The following is a 22,801-nucleotide window of genomic DNA, read 5'->3' as shown; positions in this document are numbered from 1 at the left end:
TGTAGATGCTATGGTTGTGGCAGCGGCCACTAAGAAAGAGCTCACCAAGGAGAGCTCTACTGTCCATCCCCCTAACAGGGAGTCTTGGGCAGTAGACAGACTAGGGAAGTGGGTGTGCTCTTCAGCAACCTTTGCTATTTGGTCGCTGAACTGTCTGACACACTTTACCTGGCTTCAGAGAGATCTAATCTTACAACTCTCAGAAACCCTTGCAGGAGCAGTTTCTGATGGGGTACGTGACAAAGTTGCCTCACAGCTTGCCACCCTGGAATCTATCTCTAACTCCTCCATACAGTTGATTTCTCATTCTGCTGAAGGGGCAGCTAGAGCAGCGGGTGCAGGCATTGTCACGAGACTTCACGCCTGGTTGCGCTTATGTGATTTTGCAGATCCCTTTAAGTCTTTCTTTCTGAATGCCCCCATAGAGGCCTCTTCTCTTTTTGGCCCTAAGGTGAAAGACTTTAGCCAGGTGTGAAAAGGACAGTAAGACCTGGTCTGCTGTAGGCGTACCTTTTTCCACCCCACCCCCCCAGCAACCCTATTCTATGAGTTAGAGGAGTGGAAAGATGTGGTACAAGAAATCCCAGGGTCCTTTCTGTGACACACGTGGTGAGTCGTCGTCCCCCCCCCCCCCCCCGGATCAAAGAGAGAACTCAACCAGAAGACGCCCCTTCAGAGGCAGAGGGGGGTCCGTATAATCAGGGATCCAGAGATTCCTTCTCTGGAAAACCCTATCAGTGCTCCTGAAGAGCGGCCTGATTGCTTACCTCTGCAAGCAGTCTGGTGACTATTTTCTCTGCACCACCTTGCCTGGCAAATGATAACCACAGATCTTTGGGTGCAGACGATAATTGCCTGAGGTTATCACATCCCTTTCAACCTTTACCCAAGACCGCTAAAGCATATTCCCGACGTTCCACCTAGTCAAAGGGAAGTAGCAGCTCAAGAAATCCAAAATCTGCTTCAAAAAAGGGCCATCCAAACAGCCCCACCAGACCACATAGGATCCGGATTCTACTCCAGGTTCTTTTTAGTGCCAAAAAAGACAGGGGACTGGAGGCCGATTCTGGACCTCAACATCCTAAACAAATTTGTCAAACAAACAAAATTCCAGATGATCACGGTTCAGTCTATACTTCCTTTTCTGGAGAAAGATGATTGGATATGCTCGATAGATCTTCAGGATGAGTATTACCACATAAAAATGGACAATCGCTCCAGAAGATTACTCAGCTTCCAACTAAGAGCCAATCACTACCAGTTCCGAGCATTGCCCTTTGGTTTCTGTATGGCCCCCAGAGTGTTTACCAAATGCATGGCAGTGGTAACAGTTCACTTGAGACTGCAAGGATTCTGGGTGTTTCCATATTTAGACAATTGGCTCCTGACTGCCCCAACCAAGCATCTACTGGTTTCAGCCACTCATTACACTCTGCAACTAATGGAACACTTAAGGATAACAGTAAACAAAGACAAATGCAATTTGACTCCTTCTCAGAGACTGGAGTTCATAGGAGCAAATTTCTGTCCTGAATCTTGCTTAGTCTCCCTCCCACTCCACAGGCTGGAAAGACTCAGAGCTCAACTCCTAGTGATACTCTCTCAGGACAAAGCTTCGGCTCGGGCAGTCCTCCGACTGCTAGGGTCAATGGCACCATCAATAACAATAGTTCCTTTGGCAAGACTACCACTGGCAAGACTACACATTAGACTCCTACAGTGGCTTTTATTAACGCAGTGTTCCCCTTTGACTCATCCTATGTCCTTTCAAATCAGGATAACAAATCGATGCAAACAAGATTTAATTTGGTGGATGAAGCCAGAAGAGCACCTATGGAGTTGCCCTTTGTCCCCTTTTCAGCCCAAAGCCATAGTGACCACGGACGGCTCCCTGGTTAGGTGGGGGGCATTTCCAGGGAAGGACAGTCCAAGGCACTTGGCCACCTTGGAGACCAACCTGCATATCAGTGTTCTAAAACTGAGAGCAGTACTTCTAGCGTTGCAAGCATTTGAACCTGTTCTCCCTTCAGGAATGATTGCCATCCAGTCCAACAAAATGTCAGTAGTCTGGTACATCAAAAAACATGGGGGAACCAAGTCCTACCTGTTGTGTCGAGAGGCCATGAGAATTTGGCAATGGGCGATAGCTTCCAACCTCTTTCTAGTAGCAATGGACATTCCCAGGGATTCCAACGTAACTGCAGACAAACTGAGCAGATGCATTCTCCTACGTCACGAGTGGTCCCTCAATCCTGTTGTAGAGGTCAAAATCTTCAGTCATTGGGGCCAGTCTTGCTGCGATCTGTTCGTTCGCATCGCCTGTCAATCACAAATGCAGCAGCTACTTTGCCCTAATTCCGCCATAGGGTGGGGGGTCCCACAGGGACGCTCTTGTGCATGATTGGCACACATGACTTCTTTATGCTTACCCTCCCCTTCCTCTGATCCCACAGTTATTAAAGAAGGCTCTTCGGTTGAAAAACACCCTACTGTCCCCAACAAATTTGGTATCCCTTTTTTTGGCCTCACCTAGTACATCAACCGTGGATTCTGGAGCCATGTCTTGAATTGCTGTCACACCCACAGGGTTTAATACAGCTGAACATATTGAGCCTCAGGCTGACAGCTTGGTTCTTCCACTTCTATTAATTCTGGCTTCACCTGTGGCAAAGCAACCTATCCTCCCCTGTCCGCCACATTCTTCTGGCTTCTCATAAACCATCCACCAGGAAAGTTTATCTAAGCAAGTGGAACAGATTCATAATTTGGTATCGTAAAAAGGGAGTAATTCCTTTTTCGACCCCGCTTTCTGTGATGCTAGATTACTTATCCAACCTCCTTCATTCAGGAGCTGCAGCTTCAACTATTCGAGTCCGCTTGGCAGCAATCTCCAATTTCCATAACTGTTTCAAGGACTCTTCCTTGATCTCACACCACCTCTGTAAAACATTTTTGAAAGGAGTTGCACACATTAGGCCACCCCTTCAAACAACCAGTCGAGCCCTGGAGTTTGACATTAGTTCAACAATCCTTGACTCATCCCCTCATTGAATCTGCTGCCATTTGCGATCTGAATTCTTGTCCTGGAAAACATTGTTCTTGGTGGCCGTTACCTCAGCAAGATGACCTTCTGATTTGCAACCTTTTTGGATAAAACGTCCTTACATAATGTTCTATAAGGACAGAGTATCACTTCGGACTAACCCCTCTTTTTTACCCAAGGTTATTTCAGACTTGACCATTAATCAAATCATAAATCTACCAGCTTTCTTTCCAAATTTTTCTAACAAAGGAGAATATTAACTACATTTGCTTAACGTGAATAGACAATTTTATTTCGACAGAACTAAGTCATTACGAAAATCTGACCAGTTATTTGCATCATTCCCAGGACAAAGACAGGAAGATTGGGGAGACCTGTTTCCAAAGTTACTTTGTTTAAATGGTTGAGAGATTGCATTTGCTTCATTTATCAACAGAACAAAGCTTCCCTACCATCTAAAGTCAAAGTGCAGTCAACCAGATCAGTCGCAACATCTGTTGCTTTCCATGCAAGAGCATCTGTGGGTGACATTTGTGCAGCAGCAACATGGTCTACTTTTCATACCTTTATCACTCATTACAAATTGGATAAGGTCTCCAGGGGGAGAGCTTCGTTTGGTTCAATGGTACTCAGGAATTTTCTTCCATAGGGCCTTCCAGGAAACAAAGTAGCTAGGGACTCTGTCCCATCAGTAAGGAATGAATGAAGATTAACAACATCAGATAAAGAAGTTATGTTCTTGCCACAACGTTCCATCTGTGTTGTTGATCTTTATTCATTCATTAGAACCCAGCCGCCATCTCCCTCTGAAAGACTACTGGAGGTTCAGATATGGTCTAAGCCTATGATAGGAAAGTTGCACCGATAAAGCCTTGCTTTCTTTCTTTCTTTCTTCCTTACTGGCAAACTCGATCTGAGGTAATATAGAGAGGGAAACTATGGGAAAAAGCTTAGCTCAAGAGTTTTTTGGCTAGCATGACCTTGTTATAATGGCCGATTCAGTTCCAAGGACGGAACAGACACCCATCAGTAATGAATGAATGAAGATCAACAACACAGATGGAATGTAATGGTAAGAACATAACTTCTTTTTTGGAGACATTCTTGACATCCTGAAACAGAGAGGTGGTTGGACCCCCAGCAACCGTTCACCGGAGGAGTCAGAATTTCTTGAGGCCTTTGGAGCTGGCCCATCTACATCCTGGGTTACTCTGCCCACTGACGAGCTCATTGATTTGGTCTCTTAGTGGGCATGAAAGGAGCCTGACTCAGTTGAGCCAATACCTAAGAGGCCAGACAGGATTCTGGCTTCACCTGTGGGAAACAAATTTTGGGATAAGAGGGTGCCCATAGATGCCATAATGTTAAGATGTCTATCTCGCCTTCGTTTCTTGCTGGTTGGGATCGGAGCCGATCCTCGGCTCTGACTCGGCCATCTTCTACAGCTCGAGAGCTGTTTACTGGCTCAAGGCTACCCCTTATCCCCTGATGCCTAGCGCTAGCTACCCAGATCTCGTTTGCCGCTTCAGCTGCAAGGTGTCGTTCTTACTGGCTCAGGCTCGTATAAGTTTCTTGTTCAACTATTTTTTGTCAGATTAGTGCTTTTTCTGGAATTTTATTGTTTAAATTGTAGTCTGTAACTTGTTGTGTTAGTTTAGTGTATTGGTAGTCCTTCCCTTAGAACTCGTTTAAATTAGAGAGTTCTCCCCCTCCCCCCCACCCCTATCCCTTCTTGTAGGTTAGAGTTTAGTTTAATCCTTTCCTTCTTTCTTATTGTTAGGTAGCCATTTAAGTTAGAGGCTTCCTAGTTTAACAAAAAAAAAAAAAAAAAACAATCTTTAGCTGTAGTATACTGTGTGTTTTGCTTTTTGTTGTTAGTGTTGTGGTATTTTGTTATCGCTATTCGGCCTTTTGGCCAAAAATCAGTGTAGTATCTTACAGGTATTTTGTTGGATATGTCTAAAGAATCCAAAGTAAATAAAAATCCAAAAGTCACGCCCAGCACGTAGAGCACGACACCAGCGAGATGAACTATGAGGAGTAAAAATAAGCAAAAAGGTACGCTGGTGTACGGCAGCCAAATAACAAGTCACTTTAAAACACAAGATGTTGTAAAACACAAAATGTTCATATAAGGAAACCACCACGCTTGATGAGCAATGTGGAGATAAATCCTTTATTCGTAGTAAGCGCTTTCGCCTTTCGGCTTCTTCAGACTTTCAAACATTTGATTGAGTCCAAAATACAATTTAAATACCTTTCTGTCAAACACTATTGGTCAATTCATCAGTAAAAAATTTCTATCTTAAAGCGCTATACAGCTTCATTTAAAATACTGTAAAGCTTCATTTAAAATAAATCAGAATATTTACAGCATAAAACACATTATCATAGATTGTTAAAAATATATATATTCTGATATGAAAAACATGCTTTCTCTCAAATAAACATCTAACTAAATGTATATACATATATCTAAAAGGAATATATATATATATATATATATATATAAATGTACATAGACAAACAAATACACTCATATATTAACATTTCATGAAATAAATGGTGATAAAAAATCTATCTAAAATATGCTTTCTCAAGTCATATACACCATTAACATCTAAAGGAGACAAAATAAAAGCCTAAAAATAATGATAATATTAAGGCTGTGGCAGCCCATCATATTTAAACAGTATGTAGAACAAGGTTGTTCATTACGAAGAAATCTGCTTATCCTTCTTAGGAGTAAAGTGGTTCACTATATGTAACCTATACTAATAAACATAGTTAACAGACATCATTTAACCCAAACAATAGACATGAAAATGGCAATGTCAAGGGAATGAGATGTATAAAAGGAAATAAACAAATAGTTCTTAATAAATTCCAGGCCTTGATTAAACTAATGTTTGGGTACATGAAACTTTCTTCTTCTCAAGAATGGTTTCACCTGTACCTTATCATTCAGACCGGGATATTGATCAGCCCTGCATCTGATGATCCACTTCATTTCACTCTCCAGTGTATAGTTAATTATGTCACCCCCTCTTATATTAGTTTCAATTTGTTGAATAACAAAAAATCTAAAAGTATGTGTATCACCTAGTTCCATGTTGTGTTTGGCCAATGCATTAAACACCGAACCTACCCTTATGTGATACACGTGTTCTCTTATGCGTTCTTTCAAAGATCTATTGGTTTTACCAATATAGAACGCAGAGGACCAACATTATTAACTCATTAAGTAATGATAGAACCACTAGGAGGAATGTTTCATATACTGAGATAGTATTTAATGAGGATGTTGAGAATAATTTGAATGATTCTCGAACGAGTAAAGAGAAAGAGTCATCAGAGGCAGTGACATCTGCAACTACATCACATAATGTGAATGGTGATATGCCTAATGGCTCAAAACATGTGGAAACAGTAGTTAGAAGGAAAACTACCCTTAATGACGTTAATCAGTCACGTTTGAATTCTAATGAGGCTACACAAGCCCCTTTCCCTATAGCACAGAAACAGTATATAGGGAGAACAAGATCTATGAGCAGAGGCAGACAGAAAAGGAAAGGGTCAGGAGGGGAACACCAAGGACCCACACTAAAGAGAATGTGGGAAAGAACGATTCGTTAATAGTAAATTTATCTACTAAGGTTTTGAGTGTATATGAAGAACAGGTCCTGAACAAAGGACTGAGTTTTATTCCCACAAAGAGAAGTAATGTTGTTGACTCTATCATTGACACCAAAATGTTTATAAGGAATGTTCAACTAAAACTTGATTTTGGTAATTCAGATATAAGGAATAATACTTGTACTTTTCGGCCAAATAGTGTGTATATACCACAATTACACCCAATATTAGATGTATTTTCCAGAATGATTGAGAATGATATTTACACCCATTTTGAAGGAACATGTGATGTTAAATATAGACATAATTTGAGTTATAACCATAGACAAGCTTTAATGGGCCTAAGGAATGATGACACATTAGTCATCAGACCCGCTGATAAAGGGGGACCCATTGTACTTATGGATACTTCAGATTATGATAGGAGAATGCATCAACTCTTGAGTGACACATCTTTCTACTTGAATATAGATATGAAGATAGTGATAGACAAAGTATTTAAGATATATGACATGCTTGATGAGCTCTTAGTATCTAATAACATTACTAAGGAGATGTACAATTATTTTAAGGTTACCAACCCACTCATTCCAATCATACAAGGTCTTCCGAAGGTACACAAGTCCATTGTGGAACCTCCTATGAGACCGATTGTAGCCGGGCAAGGCTGGGTAACTGAACCCCTTTCAATATATACTGAGTTTCACCTTAGGCCCTTTGTAAATGATAATAGTACCATTTTAAGAGACAGTAAACAGTTCTTACTTGATTTATATGCCTATACAACACAATTGAATGATAACTCACATTATATATTAGTTACTTTAGATGTGGTGAGTTTATTTACTGTGATCCCCAATGATATAGGAATACAGTATATACAAGATTATTTTAGGAATCACTCTGACTTTACTCCTGAGAAAGTTGATCTCATCACTTTGCTTTTGGAGACAGTTTTATTGAACAATATCTTTATGTTTGGGGAAGATGTTTTTTTGCAGAAGGATGGCGTGGCTATGGGCACCTCGTGTGCCAATAGCTACGCCAACCTAGTTATGGCCCAATGGGAAGAAATTTTTCTATTTAAGCTTAAACTGTTTCAAGATCATGTAGGTCTGTACCGCAGATTTGTGGATGACCTCTTTTTTATTTGGACGAGTGACGTGGATACATTGTTGAGGTTTGTTGATTGCATAAATACCTCTACTAGTTTTTTAAAATTTACAATGACTTATTCCTATGATCAGATTTCGTTTTTAGATGTAAATATCTCTAGGCTTAGTAATGGATTGCTTAATACTTCAACACATAGAAAATTATGTCACAGGAACACCATACTTCACAGAGACAGTATGCACCCCAAACATGTTTTTAATAATGTTTTGAAGGGCCAAATCATCAGGGCATCAAGGTTGAACCCCACTGAAGAGGGCTACATGAAAGAGCTGAATGATTTAAGCACTAAGTTTGTACAAAGGGGCTATGACATAGAAACATTTGCACAAACAACCTCGGTAGTAAATAATCTTAGAGATACCACGGCTAAACCTTATTTTTCAGAACCTGTAATTGCACTTAATACTGACTCTTTATCTACACCAGACAATATTAGAGCTACTTTGTTCTTTACGAAGGATTCGTCCTATGTTAGACAAATTATGGAAAAGCACTGGAACATTTTACTTTTAGATAATGAAATAAGGAAGGTTGTAGGACCAAATCCGAATATTGTCTTTAAAAATCAGCCAAATCTTAGGAGATTACTTTGTAGACCTAGGAATAGTTTGAAAACAACTAGGTTAAATAAACAAAACATGAACACCATGCCCTGTGGAAAATGCAATCAATGCATGTACATTGAAGAAACATTAGTTTTTGTTCACCCTATTACCAACCACTTATTTCAGTTTCATACTAATACCAATTGTAATAGTTCGAATGTTGTTTACATGGCTAGATGTGAAGCATGCCCTGCGTTCTATATTGGTAAAACCAATAGATCTTTGAAAGAACGCATAAGAGAACACGTGTATCACATAAGGGTAGGTTCGGTGTTTAATGCATTGGCCAAACACAACATGGAACTAGGTGATACACATACTTTTAGATTTTTTGTTATTCAACAAATTGAAACTAATATAAGAGGGGGTGACATAATTAACTATACACTGGAGAGTGAAATGAAGTGGATCATCAGATGCAGTGCTGATCAATATCCCGGTCTGAATGATAAGGTACAGGTGAAACCATTCTTGAGAAGAAGAAAGCTTCATGTACCCAAACATTAGTTTAATCAAGGCCTGGAATTTATTAAGAACTATTTGTTTATTTCCTTTTATACATCTCATTCCCTTGACATTACCATTTTCATATCTATTGTTTGGGTTAAATTTATTTATTTTTTATTTTTATTTATTTTATTTTACATTTGTTAACCGGGCTAGTCTGGCTGGATACATTGTCCATTTTCAGCAGAGGCCCGAGGAGAAAAGCTCCATTAACAGACTAGTAAATTACAATAAAAAGAACAATAATCAAAATCACACTCAACACAGAACCAGTCATACATACAAGCAAATAAAGGACAAAGTTGTTATTGGTGCAGTGAAAAGCAGAAGTATTATAACAAGAAAAAAACAAAGGAGAGGCAACATTGTTTAGTAGTAATTGAATATAATACGACTGACTTGTAAGGGAGAAGAATTGAATTAGGCTGGCAGATAGAGAGTCAAATGAACTGTACACTATTTACAATTTGGGATAGAACAGCTTTTGCCAGAGCACTAGTATAGGAGCGAGATAAAAATAGAGTGGATTTGCATAAAGTTTGAAAAAGAAGAGATGACAAATTAGTAGATATAGCATCTAGTAGGAGCAAAAAGTGAAAGAGAGTATTGCAGGTGGGTTAGGATAGGGAAACCATCAAAGGTTGAGAACAACCAGTATGAGTGAGAAAAAAGGGGGAATTAGAAATAGGGGAATATATTGCTGAGCTCAGTCAGGATTAGAGCATGGGCATAGCCAGTGGGTTTGTAAGTGGTTTCTTGTTTGTTTTTTGAAAAGGTGAGATGAGCCTAGGGTGGTCAGGTGTATGGGAAGTTTGTTCCAATATGATCCTACAGTGTTGGCAAATAAGGAGTCACCTGCTTTATTGTGGGATTTGAGAGTAGTTACTAGAAGCTTATTGGCTGAGCGAAGGGAAGTGAGATTTTTATATTTTAAATGATGTCTGTTGACTGTGTTTATTAGTATAGGTTACATATAGTGAACCACTTTACTCCTAAGAAGGATAGGCAGATTTCTTTGTAATGAACAACCTTGTTCTGCATACTGTTTAATTATGATGGGCTGCCACAGCCTTAATATTATCATTATTTTCAGGCTTTTATTTTGTCTCCTTTAGATGTTAATGGAGTATATGACTTGAGAAAGCATATTTTAGATAGATTTTTTATCACCATTTATTTCATGAAATGTTAATATATGAGTGTATTTGTTTGGTCTATGTACATTTATATATATATATATTCCTTTTAGATATATGTATATACATTTAGTTAGATATTTATTTGAGAGAAAGCATGTTTTTTATATCAGAATATATATATTTTTTAACAATCTATGATAATGTGTTTTATGCTGTAAATATTCTGATTTATTTTAAATGAAGCTTTATAGTATTTTAAATGAAGCTGTATAGCGCTTTAAGATAGAATTTTTTACTGATGAATTGACCAATAGCGTTGGATAGAAAGGTATTTAAATTGTAATTTGGACTCAATTAAATGTTTGAAAGTCTGAAGAAGCCGAAAGGCGAAAGCGCTTACTACGAATAAAGGATTTATCTCCACATTGCTCATCAAGCGTGGTGGTTTCCTTATATGAATATTTTGTGTTTTACAACATCTTGTGTTTTAAAGTGACTTGTTATTTGGCTGCTGTACACCAGCGTACCTTTTTGCTTAAAGAATCCAAAGTGTCTGGATTCAAGAAGTGTGACTCATGCTGTCAGAAAATGTCTCTGACAGATGGTCACACTTCCTGCGTCTATTGCTTAGGCGCAGTGCACCTGCAGGACTCTTGTTCCATATGCCATGCATTCAGCCCAAGATTTCTGCAGGAGCGCAAGAATAAACTTATTCTGAGGGGTCTTCTCAAGCCCCAGGATTCACCGGCCAAGGCTCAGCCTGTGAAATCCCCAAAACCAACCAAATCATCGGCTCCAAGCTTGGAGCAGTCATTGGTTCAAACTTTACCGGCTACTTCGGTTCTGGTCGGAACCGAGGAGACTATCTCCCCATCGGCTCCATCAGTGTCTTCGGAGCCGTCGTGGAGCCACAAGAGGCTGAGGCCCCCTTCTTTGGAATCCATACATTTGGCTCCTCGGTCTCCCCTGCTGCAGAGAGAGTGCAGTCACAGATCTTCCCACTCCTCTCGGTCCTCTAGGCTCTCGGATCATGACGTGGAGAGAGTGGTCAGTAGGTTACTGAAGTCGCAGGCAATTGCCAAGATGTTGTCCGGCCCTCCTTAACAGGTGCCAGCTCCGTCCACTTCTATCGATATTCCTCCTCCGACTCCATTGAGCTCGGAGACGGAGATCGTTGTGGTTCGAGTTGTGGAACCGTCGGCTCCGATAACTATTTTTCCTTTGGTTCTGTCGTCGGCTCCGATTCCCTCGATGGTGCCGTCTGTCGAGGGATCTGGACACCGAGGCTCCTTCGTCAGCTCCGAGGGGGCGAGTGGCATCGGACCCTTGTCCGACCCCATTCTCCCTCTCGGAGCTTCAGCGCAGGTGAGCTCAGCTCCTACATCGGCCTCGGAGCCGTCTTCCTCGGTGCGGAGAAGAATTTCGATTTCCACTGAACCAGAGCCTTCTCTGCATTGTGGCAGGGATGCCTTCAATGTCATGAGGAGTGTTCTGGCCTCTGAGTCAGCTCCACATTCGACCCCACCGGCTCCATCCCCTGTAGTGCCTGCGTTAACCTCTGCTCCTTCTCCAGACCCCAAGCGTGGGGAACCGGCGCTCCAGGGCACCCCATTGGGTGTTTCCTCTTCTTCCGAGGCCTCCCCTGATCATTCAGAGGAGCCCCCTCGAAAGAAGAAGTGCAAGAGGAAGCACATTGACTCCCCTGAGTCTGTCACTTCTGATACAGACTTAGATGAATCGGAAGGGTCCCCGAGATCCCCCTCTGAAGATGTTTCCTTCTCGGACATCCTAGAAATGCTTAAGCAGAGGGGGAACTGGACTCCCCTAGCCCCTACCGAGGATGAGTCTGTATTCCTGGATACGTTCGGTTCCCGACTTTCCACCTCCTGGGTTTCTCCGCCTTTCGATCCACTCATGTCAGTGGTGGCTCGAAAGGCTTGGTCAGCCCCAGATACAGTGGAACCAGCCCCGAGGAGGCCCGGCAAGTTTATCACTGCACCCCTTGACAAGCAGCTCCTTACCAAAGGTGTTCCTGTGGATGCCATGGTGGTAGCAGCAGCCACAAAGAAAGAGTTAGCGGAATCTTCTTCATCTGTCCATCCTCCTAACAAGGAGTCCAGGACTATGGATAGATACGGGAAGTGAATGTTTGCTTCAGTGACCTTTTCTATGAGGTCACTGAATTACTTATGCCATTTTACCCGACTTCAGAGGGATCTCCTTAAAGATCTTGGAGATACCCTTCAGGATCCATCAGCCGAAGGGGCTCAAGCTAAAGTGGCTTCTCAGCTGTCGACCCTTAATTCTGTAGTAAACTCCTCCATGAGGCTCATTTCCTATGCAGCCGATGGTGCGAGTAGAGCTGCAGGTACAGGCATGGCCCTTAGGAGACATGCATGGATGCGGCTGTGTAATTTTGCGGAACCCTTTAGAGCGTCATTCACCAACACCCCCTTTGATGGTTCCTTTCTCTTTGGACCACAGGTGAAAGACACTCTGACTAGGTGTGAACTAGAAGGCAAGGCTCTTTCTGCCGTGGGAGTCCGTTTTTCCACTCCTTCCAGACCATACCCCAAGGGTCAGAAGAGTGGTAAAATGTGGTTTCGAAAATCCCAGGGAGCCTCGTCTGACACACGTAGCGATTTTTCCTCCAGGGGCAGAGGAGGAAACAACAACAACATACGCCACCCTTGTGGCAGAAGGGGTCTGCAGAACCAGGGCAGCAGAGAATCCTTCTCTGAGAAGCCCTTCCAGCATCCCTGAAGGGTTGCCCGGCTGCCCACCTCTGGAGGCAGTCGGGGAAAGACTATCAATGTACCCAAAAGCCTGGCAGAATTTAACACGAGACAAATGGGTACACTCAATCATATCCGGAGGTTACAAAATTCCCTTCTTTCAACCTCCCTTACCGTCAAGCAAATCCCTTCCAGATGTTCCACCCAATCTGGGGGACCAAGCAGTCATAGAAGTTTCAAAACTGCTAGAAAAAAGAGTCATCCAGGAAGTCCCGGCAGACCAACACAGATCCGGAACTTACTCAAGGTTATTTTTGGTACCAAAAAAGACAGGGGACTGGAGACTGATTCTGGATCTCAGCAGACTAAACAAGTCTGTTCAAAGGACAAAGTTTCAGATGGTCACGCTACAGTCCATTCTACCCTTTCTGGGTCAGGACAATTGGATGTGCTCCATAGATCTCCAGGATGCGTACTATCACATCAAGATGGACAGGCGCTCCAGGAGATTCCTTCGCTTCCGGCTGGGAGCCAGTCATTACCAGTTCAGAGCTCTGCCCTTTGGTCTCACCACAGCCCCCAGGGTGTTCACCAAATGTATGGCAATGGTCACGGCTCACCTGAGACGTCGAGGATTCCAGGTGTTTCCATATCTAGATGACTGGCTCCTTACTGCTAATACCAGGCATCAACTTCTTCAAGCCAGGGACTACACAATCACAATTTGCTCCCAGCTAGGCATTACAGTAAACTTCGAAAAATCTGCCTTGTTGCCCTGTCAATCTATTACCTATATAGGAGCAGACTTAGACACAAGGAGTATGTCCGCAAGGCTACCGCCAGACAGGATGACCACAATTCGACAGCAAGTACAAATTCTAATGCAGTGCAAAAGGGTCCAAGTCAGGTTGGTCCTTCAATCTCTGGGTTCCATGGCAGCGGCAATTCTTCTAATCCCTCTGGCCCACTTTCACATGAGACTCCTTCAGTGGCTTCTGTTCACACAGTGGTCTTTTCAACAGCTGCCCATGTCTCACATGATCATGATTACAGAAACATGTAAAAGGCACCTTTCCTGGTGGATGGTCTCCCCACTAGTGTCTAAGGGCAGACCATTCATTCAGCCCCCTCCGGTTGCCACAGTGACCATAGATGCCTCCCTGATAGGGTGGGACGGTCATTATCAGGGCAGGACAGTCCAAGGCACTTGGCAGCCTCACGAGTACCATCTGCACATAAACGTCTTAGAAATGAGAGCCGTGCTCCTAGCATTGCAAGCTCTTCAGGACTCTCTCCCTTCTGGGACCATTGCAATCCAAATGGACAACATGTCAGTGGTGTGGTACATCAACAAGCAGGGCGGAACCAGGTCCTACCCCCTATGTTGAGAAGCACTCAGACTCTGGCAGTGGGCGATTTCCTCCCAACGATTTCTGATTGCGACGCACATCCCTGGGAGGTCCAACGTCATAGCGGACAGGCACAGCAGAGCTATTCTCATGCCTCACGAGTGGTCTCTGAATCAGGTAGTTGCGGATCTGGTCTTCCGCAAGTGGGGGCAGCCTTGCTGTGATCTTTTTGCCACCCCTTTCAACAGCAAATGCAGCAAGTACTTCTCCCGCTTCCCGGACACTCTTCCAGAGACGCTCTAGTCCACGATTGGCCTCAGGGACTTCTTTATGCCTTCCCTCCGTTTCCTCTTATACCGAAAATCATACAGAAAGCTGTTTCCTTGGGTTGCAAAATGATCCTCATTGCCCCCTACTGGCCTCGACAGATATGGTTCCCATTCCTGCACCGTTACCTTCTCGAGCAGCCCTGGACTCTGGATCCTATTCCACATCTGCTGATTCATCAGTCAGGCGGGCTGCATCAATCCCTCCAATAACTCCAGCTCACAGCTTGGTTGCTCCTTTTCCAACCCTAGCCAGGCTTCCCAGCATTTCCCCGGCCGTTTGTGAGATTATTGTCTCCTCTCACAAGTCCGCCACTAGAAAGACTTATGCTAGCAAATGGAAACATTTTTCTTGTTGGGCAGAGGCTAGGAACATAGATCCCTTTTCAGCCCCAGTACACGAAATCTTGGATTTCCTAGCAGAATTTTTTCATTCTGGGTCCGCTTCTGCTACAATCAGGGTTCAATTGGCGGCCATCTCTAACTTTCATTTTGGGCTGTCTAATGTAAACATTATGTCTCATAAGCTGTGTAAAGCTTTTCTCAGAGGGACTACTCTCCTTAGGCCCCCGGTGAGAGATCCCCCTCCTCCTTGGGACCTTAATTTGGTACTAACCTCCTTAATTATGCCCCCTTTTAAACCGGCAGCATCCTGCTCTATTAAGTTTCTATCTTGGAAAACTCTCTTTCTGGTAGCTATTACTTCAGCCAGACGCGTGTCTGAACTTCAGGCACTAAGTGTTCGTCCTCCGTACTTAGTTTTTTATAAGGACAGGGTTGCTCTGAGGACTAATCCCTCTTTCCTTCCAAAAGTCTGCTCAGAAAATAATCTGAACCAATCTATAGACCTCCCAGTATTTTTTCCTAACCACACCAACAAGGCAGAATACAAATTACACCAATTGGATGTTCATAGACAATTGCGTTTTTACCTGCATAGAACGAAGGATATAAGGAAGTCGGACCAACTTTTCCTTTCCTATGCTCGGGGCAAACAAGGTCTCCCAGTTTCCAAAGTGACCTTATCCAGGTGGTTGTTTCATATTATTACCTTCATCTGTCAACTGAGAAACAAAGAGTTGTCTATCAAACCAAAAGGTCATTCTACTAGGGCCTTGGCCACCTCTGTAGCCTTCCAGTCTAGGTTGCCCATGGACTCTGTCTGCGCAGCTGCTACGTGGGATACCTTTATTTCTCATTACAAGTTAGATTTGGTCTCCAGAAGTAGAGCTAACTTTGGTTCCACTGTTCTGAAAAGTCTGTTCCAATGAGCCGCCCAGGATTGTAAGTGCTAGGGACGCTGTCCCAACCAGCAAGAAACGAAGACGAGATAGACAACTTAACATAAAGAAGTTATGTACCTACCATAACGTTCCATGTTAGTTGGCTTCATCTCGCCTTCTTTCTTGCGTCCCCCCCTCCATCCCCCTGTCCTATTGGACCGAGAGGAGTTCAGGTTTCACTGGCTGAGTGTTTTCTGGTTGGTTTCCTCTACTGACTTAGAGAGTATGACAGGTATGCTCAACCTTTTGCTTGGAGGGGTTTCATTATATTGCTATGGCTGGGGTTAGCTATTTCAAACGAGATCTGGGTAGCCAGTGCTAGGCATCATGGGATAAGGGGTAGCCTCAAGCCAGTAAACCTCTCTGCAGTGGATGCACGTTTTTCAACCCCGCAGAGATCCTTTTCTAGGAATAAACAAGGTGGTCAGAAGATGTGGTTCAGGAAATCCCAGGGTCCTTTCCAGGACGCACGTGGAGAAAGTTCTCCTAGGGGCAGGGGGGGACTCTAATGGATGACAGTGCCCCCAACGGTAGAAGAGGCCCGCAAATTCAGAGGTTCAGAGACTCTTTCTCTGACAGACCCTACGAGCGCTCCTAAAAGGAGGCCCAATTGTCCCCCTTGGGAGGCAATTCGGGGTCAACTATCCCTGCACCAGAGAGCCTGTCTGGACATAAAAGATACTTGGGTGCACAGAATTATTTCCAGAGGTTATATAATATCCTTTTCCTTTCCATCTCCAACTCTATGCAATATTACTGATGTTCCACCCACTCAGTGGAATGTTGAGGAAGATTGAAATTGCACAACACAGATGGAACGTTTTGATGAGTATATAACTTCTTTTTTTCAGACATTGAAAAAGCAATAAAGATTCAGTTTTTCACATGTGATTTTGTATGGGTTTGAAGGAAGATACTGTTAGAGCCATATTTAGCATTATTTAACTTCCCTGAATTTGTGGGTTCACTGGAAATGTCAGAGATGCAATCAGGGAAACCTAAGGTGACAAAATGAAAACCTTAAACACAGTCAAAAAAAGAAAAGATATGTGTTAAATGGAGCCGAGCATTAACAGAAGAAAGTTAGTATAAACTGTGTGTACAAATGCAGCAAATGACAGAGGAAGTAATATGCTGGTTTATAGTACCATGGTCGACAGTTCCCGCGTGTAAGAATAGGCCCAGCTGAGGGAAAAATATGTTCAGAATGCAGAAAATCTAAGTATTTTCATACAGTATACAATGGTATAAGTAACACAGTCCAAAAACAAGAGAAAGGTAAGAACTAGGATTAAGAAAAATAAAAATGTCATAGAAGAAACCTAGGTATGAAGTTAGCCATTTTTAGTATATTTCATGTTGATTGTTGCTCATTACTTTCTGTAGTACAGCATATGTTGCTGTAAATCCGCAAAAGGACTTGGTGCCCTAAAACATGCGCTGTTTATTGATTTCTTAGTAAAGGGTTATTCTCAGTACACTGTTGACTTTTTAAATGTTATTCTAGTGTACCTGCACTTATGCATGTGTCAGCCATGTTGTATTGGGCAACAGTAAAACATATACTGAGAAAATGCAGGCCTGTATGTGATATGGAAGGAGCATCGTTTGTGATTAGTAATGAAGACCTCCTGTAATCTTTAAGAACAGATACATCTCCCCTGCTGATGTATACAGTTGTACAAAACAGATATACTGTTCCTCAGGCTGAACTATGCCATAAACATTGTTTGAATTTTATATTTTGAGATACTTATAGCCTGTCTCTTACCTCAGGAAACCATTATATCTCCCTTAGAATCATTTGTTTTTCAGTAGCAAAAGCTGTCAGGGTAGAAAAGTAATGCCGTTGTTCTAAATTATTTTTTTTTTGTTTTTTTTTTTGTTTGTTTTTTTTTTATACAAGTCTCCACTCATACCTATATCAGACTCAATCCACCAAACCACTGAATTGTGGCTACTTGCATCTTCCCCTCCAGCTTCCCTTAGGGGTTACTTCAGCAGTACTACTTCCAACATCCTTCCCCTGGAATTGCCAAGTAGCTGCCTAGATGTTCAACCATTTGCACTTTAATCAGCCCTTTAGCACCTCAGCTGCTAATTGAACCCAGGTCATCCATGATTGATGGCCTTGCTATAAATCATTTAACAATTAACTTGTTTTATGTAGAGAGTTCACATAGGTACTGTAATCAGCTTTTCATAGTTGTAGTTAACTCATAGTCTTAACCATATGACCAAATTTAAGTAAATCACCCTATAGCATGCTGGAATGTGCAGAGCTGAATGGGACCCTGAAGATAGCATGCTTGCATCTTTATTTGTGACACATCTTTGACTGAAACAGTGTTCCATTTTTCATATAATTTGAGTGAAATCTTGTACTTTTGTTCCATAAAGTCAGACTTACCTTGATTTTTCAGTAGAAATTTTTCATTGTAAATATTTTGTGTTTAACCTACTGTACAGTATATAACAGATAAGCACCAAGCTTTAGATTCTCGACTCATGTTTAAGAGCAGGCATGTTTTGTGATTAGTGTACCACATCTATTTATAAAAAGTTGAATAAGTTAAAAATAGACATAGTCTTATGTCAAAAGGGATTTGGTGCAGTTTGAACAGAGGAACCAGTCTGGGGTGTCTTCTTTACCATTTGTTATTTGTTTTATATTTTTCACCATTGGCAAAGAAAATAAAGGTGTCAGAAATTAAAGGATATAATTGATGGTGTTAATCAAGAAGACTTGTCTTTAATTGTGGGTAGTGCTGTTTTATACTTGATAAATTAAGAAAAGGACACCTATACGTTGTGGAACAGTTTTAGACAGTTCGAGGTCTTTTCAAGATATAAAACTAATGAAGGTAAAACAAAGGCTGTAGCCTTAAATTATACACCCACACACAAATTGGTTTAGTAAAACCCATGTTTATGGGGACACAGTAAAACAAAGTACTTAGCAATATTGATTAAAAAGAATTGTGTTATGGCAGCTAAGGATATATGGAAAGAAACTAAATAAAAGATAATAAAAACTGCGGAACTGGAAGCTCTTGTTTATTGATGTGGAAAGTAAGAGAAGTTGTGGACAGTAGTTAATAAAGAGTTGAAGGAATTAATTTGGGAGGGGAAGAGGGCAAGAGTTAAGTGGGATAAGTTGATCCTTCCAGTAGCACACAGTGGTTTAGGATTACCCAATTTGAGGGGATATTCTAGAGCTACACGTTAAAGGTTCATATACGTAATAAAATGGAAGGTTATAATTCAAAGTGAAATGGGATCATGATGCAGATGGCAGGTCAAGAAATAAGGCGAGAGTAGGATTTTGCATGCAGATACTTAAAGAAGATAGGAACAACTGTACAGAGTGTCATAGTTGTAAAATTGCAGAAACTGTTCTAGGAACTAAACCAACACAGGAATAGGAAAAGGGGATTTTCCTAATAAGGGTGACTGCAAGTAGAGGAACAGAAAAAAACAGGCAGGAGAGAGGATGGAATTTACTGCAGAAAATTGGCAAAGGAACCAAGGTATTGGAAGCAAATAACAAGCGAGGAAAAGGTAATAGAGGTGGATGAGACCAAGAAGTGTGGACTGCAGATTAAACACTGCTTCTCTACCATGGATTGATATCAGAGTATTGGCAAAGATAGAAGAATAGGGGAATCCTAAATGAAAGACCTGCTCTGGTAGAGCTTTTAGTTGAGTCTTGAGCAAAAGCTGCTTTTTAAAAAGGAATATCTGGTAGGGCATGTAAAATAATACACAACTGTAAGAATCAGAGGGGTTAGAAAGGATTGGGAGGAGAGACTGGAAAAGCAATATACAAGGGTAAATTGGGAGGACATATGTATGCCTCCCAAGTATGCAGCAAAGTTCAGAAGGTTTAGGATTTTTATTTGGAAGTGTTTGCATTGGTGTTTTTGTACTTCAGACTTAAAAGAATGTTTCCACAGCTAGGTAGCACATATTGGAGGTGTGATGGGGAAGAAAAAGGTAACTGGAAACGTTTTGGGAGTGTAATAAAATATTCCCTACAGAGTTTTCTGTCAGAAATATTGTGGAAGCAATGGTTTCAACTAAGGAAATGATTCTTTCGAGATGGAACACAGGATTTGAATTGCCTAGACATTTGTAAAGCTTTATTAAGTTTGATTCTGTTGGCTGCCAAAAAAGCAGTTACTAGAAAATGGAAATCAGAGTCTAAACCAGCTGTATTTGAAATACTGAGTAGTGTAAAATAAAAAAGAAGTGGAAGAGGGATCTTTAGAAAAAGGGAGGAAGGGAAGAACAAATTGCATAGTAATGAATGGAATTTGTGAGAATAATACACACAGAATAATATTCAGGAGGAGGAGAAATGAGGTTTAAAAGAAGGCAGGAATTGAGCAGTTTTTAGTGTTTGACTGAATGACAGCTGTTATGAAGAAAGAAAACATGTTATGTGTAATGCATGTATGTAAAAAAATATTATTTCTTTTCTTTTACTTTATGTGTGCCTATGTTTTAAGTGATAATTTTAAAAAAAGATATTTTAACGTAAAAACAGACCCTTACTGTATTTGGTATGTTTTATTTATTGTCTGGTACTTTATTGCTTATGTGCTGTGGAGCAAGTTCTTAGTTACCTTTACGTCTGGCCAGCCTTTCCTTGACAGTGTCCTCTGTCTTTCTGTTGCCTTCTTTACTTTAAGGTCAGGAGATAGTGAAATGTTTTACTATCTCTGGTTTATCTATCATCTGTCATTCTTTCCTCAGGTGTACCATTTAGCAAGTGTACGACTGCGAGACTTGTGCTTTAAACTGGATGTGTCCACAGACTTGAGGAGAAAGATCTGGACATGTTTTGTGTACTCAGTTGTCCACTGCATTGACTTGATGAAGGACAGACATTTGGACCAGTTACTGCTGTGTGCAGTATATATCATGGCAAAGGTAGGGAAAACTTCCTTATATTAAAATCAAATGTTGAATGACAAGAAGTGTTTCACAGCACCTTCGCTGAACTTAGTATATTGAGTGTTATGGGCATCTATGAGAAGATCTCTTACCAGTGTTCCTTCTGATTTACCAGTAATACACATTGAAGATTCAGACAGCAAGTGTTTCTTTGTCTGTAGATGTCAGGCAGCTGTTCCCCTTTTTCATATTATTGGTCATGGTATGGCTAGACAAAAGGATGGTTCAGGTGACTGACAGTTGTTTGTGCCATACTGGACTAAGAGTTTGCTTTTGGTGGAAAAATAATATTCACATTTTATTTTTTGTTGTGCTTTATACCTGAGCAGTCAAAGGCTATTTTGCCCTTGAAAGATCCTCTTTAACATAACCACAGCCAGCAGGTCCTTTTAGCATTTAACCATCCTTTTTGCAGAGGAAGGTTTCTATAAAGCATTCACAGGCAGCTTAAGCTAAGCTGCCTTCAAAGACCAGCCGCATCATCAGTAAGAGCACATGCTAGTGAGAAGCATTGCCCATATTTTTGATGGTGCTTTCATTATGTTTGTGGTTTTCAGTAGGCCTGATTTCACTGTTTTTTCTGTTGGCTGCCATATTTATTGAGTATGTCGCTCTGTTTTTTTTTTTTCTTGTAGTAAAAAAATGTCCAGACAGTACAATTACACTGTTTTAAGTTGAGACTACCTTTTAATTCTGTATTGGCATCTACCGGCTCCTAACAGCTTCTCAACAACAAAGTATGGGCAGGAAGAATTGATTTTCACCTTTGCACTCCAGAATATAGTACAACAGTTACAGATATTTTTTTATGGGGCATCTCTCCATGCCTTCCAAAAGTTGACCTCCATCATTTAGACACAAGGACTCCACTTATAATGCCATCCATATATGGTACCGGCTTCTCTTCTCTTCTCTTCTCCGAGTCCCAACTGTGTCTCCTCTAAGGAACAGGCTTTTGACCCCTTACCACATGAAGACCATCTGATTTTTCTGCTGTTGGTGCTTTGAATGGTCTTTCACAACTCCGCAGTAACAGATGTCAAGCTGTCTGCTGAGATGATGTCCTTAGGCATGTGGCCTCAGATGACTTGCTTACAAAACCACTGTCACTGGCATTTTTAAAATATTCAGCGACAGACACTCATTTTACTGTTGTATTGTCAAGATATTTTTTTGCTGGGTGGCTGGCCACAAAAAAGGCATCCCACTATAGTATCCCTTCTGTAAAGGGATGTTCAGTTGGGGAGCATCTCCTCTTTGACAGTTCTCAGGTGGATTGAAAAAGGAGAATCTGCTTGAGGCTTCCTCCCTCAGTTCTGCTGTCTGATGTTCTTCGTGTTTCTCTGTTGCAGTCATTACATTTGGGTTATCCTGCTGGCAGGTTGCCCTCAGTCGGCCTGAATTCCAAAGTCTTGTGTCCTGCGTCGGTTGCTGTCGCCTCTTCCCTGATGTTAGGTCTTCAGGGGTATAAAAGATGCAGCCGACGCCATTTTCTTTAGTCTTTCTTGCCACGCGGTGCGTGAAGCAGAAGCAGTTCGCAAGTGCCGGTCGGCCGACTCCTGAGATTTTCGTGTTCGAATTTCAGATCCGAAGTCTTCATTAAAAGCTAAGTACCCCGTTGGGGAAACTTTTTTCTTGCTCCAGACCGATGTCAGAAGAAGTTAATAATTGTATTTCTTGTGGGAAGCAAATACCTCATAAGGACTTTCATTCTTACTGTATTCCTTGCCTAGGCCCTGACCACAACGTTGCTAGTTGTCAGTTTTGTGCTAGATTTAACCAACGCACTATTAAGCGTCGGTACAATTTTGCATTAAGCTGTTTTGGGCGAAGATTTAATTATACAATGTCGTTGGATAGCCATCCAACTACCGGAGTTCACAAAAAATGCAAAGAAAAAGACAGGCCAAAACCGACAACGAAGCTTCTCCTAAGCAAGTCGCCGGTTCTCAGTGAGGTGCTTTCGCAGCCCCTGACGCCCGCTACTTTAGAGTCGCAGGCCGCTACCGACTCCCACGTGGAGTCGGCCAGGCCACAGGAAAC

General features: G+C 41.7%; 1 protein-coding gene across 1 annotated transcript in view; it reads left to right on the top strand.

Moving 5' to 3' along the window:
• RBL1 (RB transcriptional corepressor like 1) overlaps window positions 1-22,801 on the top strand; it is a 2,331,004-nt gene that overhangs the window by 1,899,639 nt on the left and 408,564 nt on the right. Inside the window, exon 17 of the mRNA XM_044089002.1 lies at window positions 20,558-20,734. Within this exon, the coding sequence (XP_043944937.1) occupies window positions 20,558-20,734 (177 nt within the window). The remainder of the gene's footprint in view (window positions 1-20,557; window positions 20,735-22,801) is intronic.

The sequence above is a fragment of the Protopterus annectens genome, chromosome 12.part0 (assembly GCF_019279795.1).
Source record: "Protopterus annectens isolate FY-2018-M chromosome 12.part0, PAN1.0, whole genome shotgun sequence".
NCBI classification, from domain to species: domain Eukaryota; kingdom Metazoa; phylum Chordata; order Ceratodontiformes; family Protopteridae; genus Protopterus; species Protopterus annectens.
This window is presented reverse-complemented; position numbering and strand designations above follow the sequence as displayed.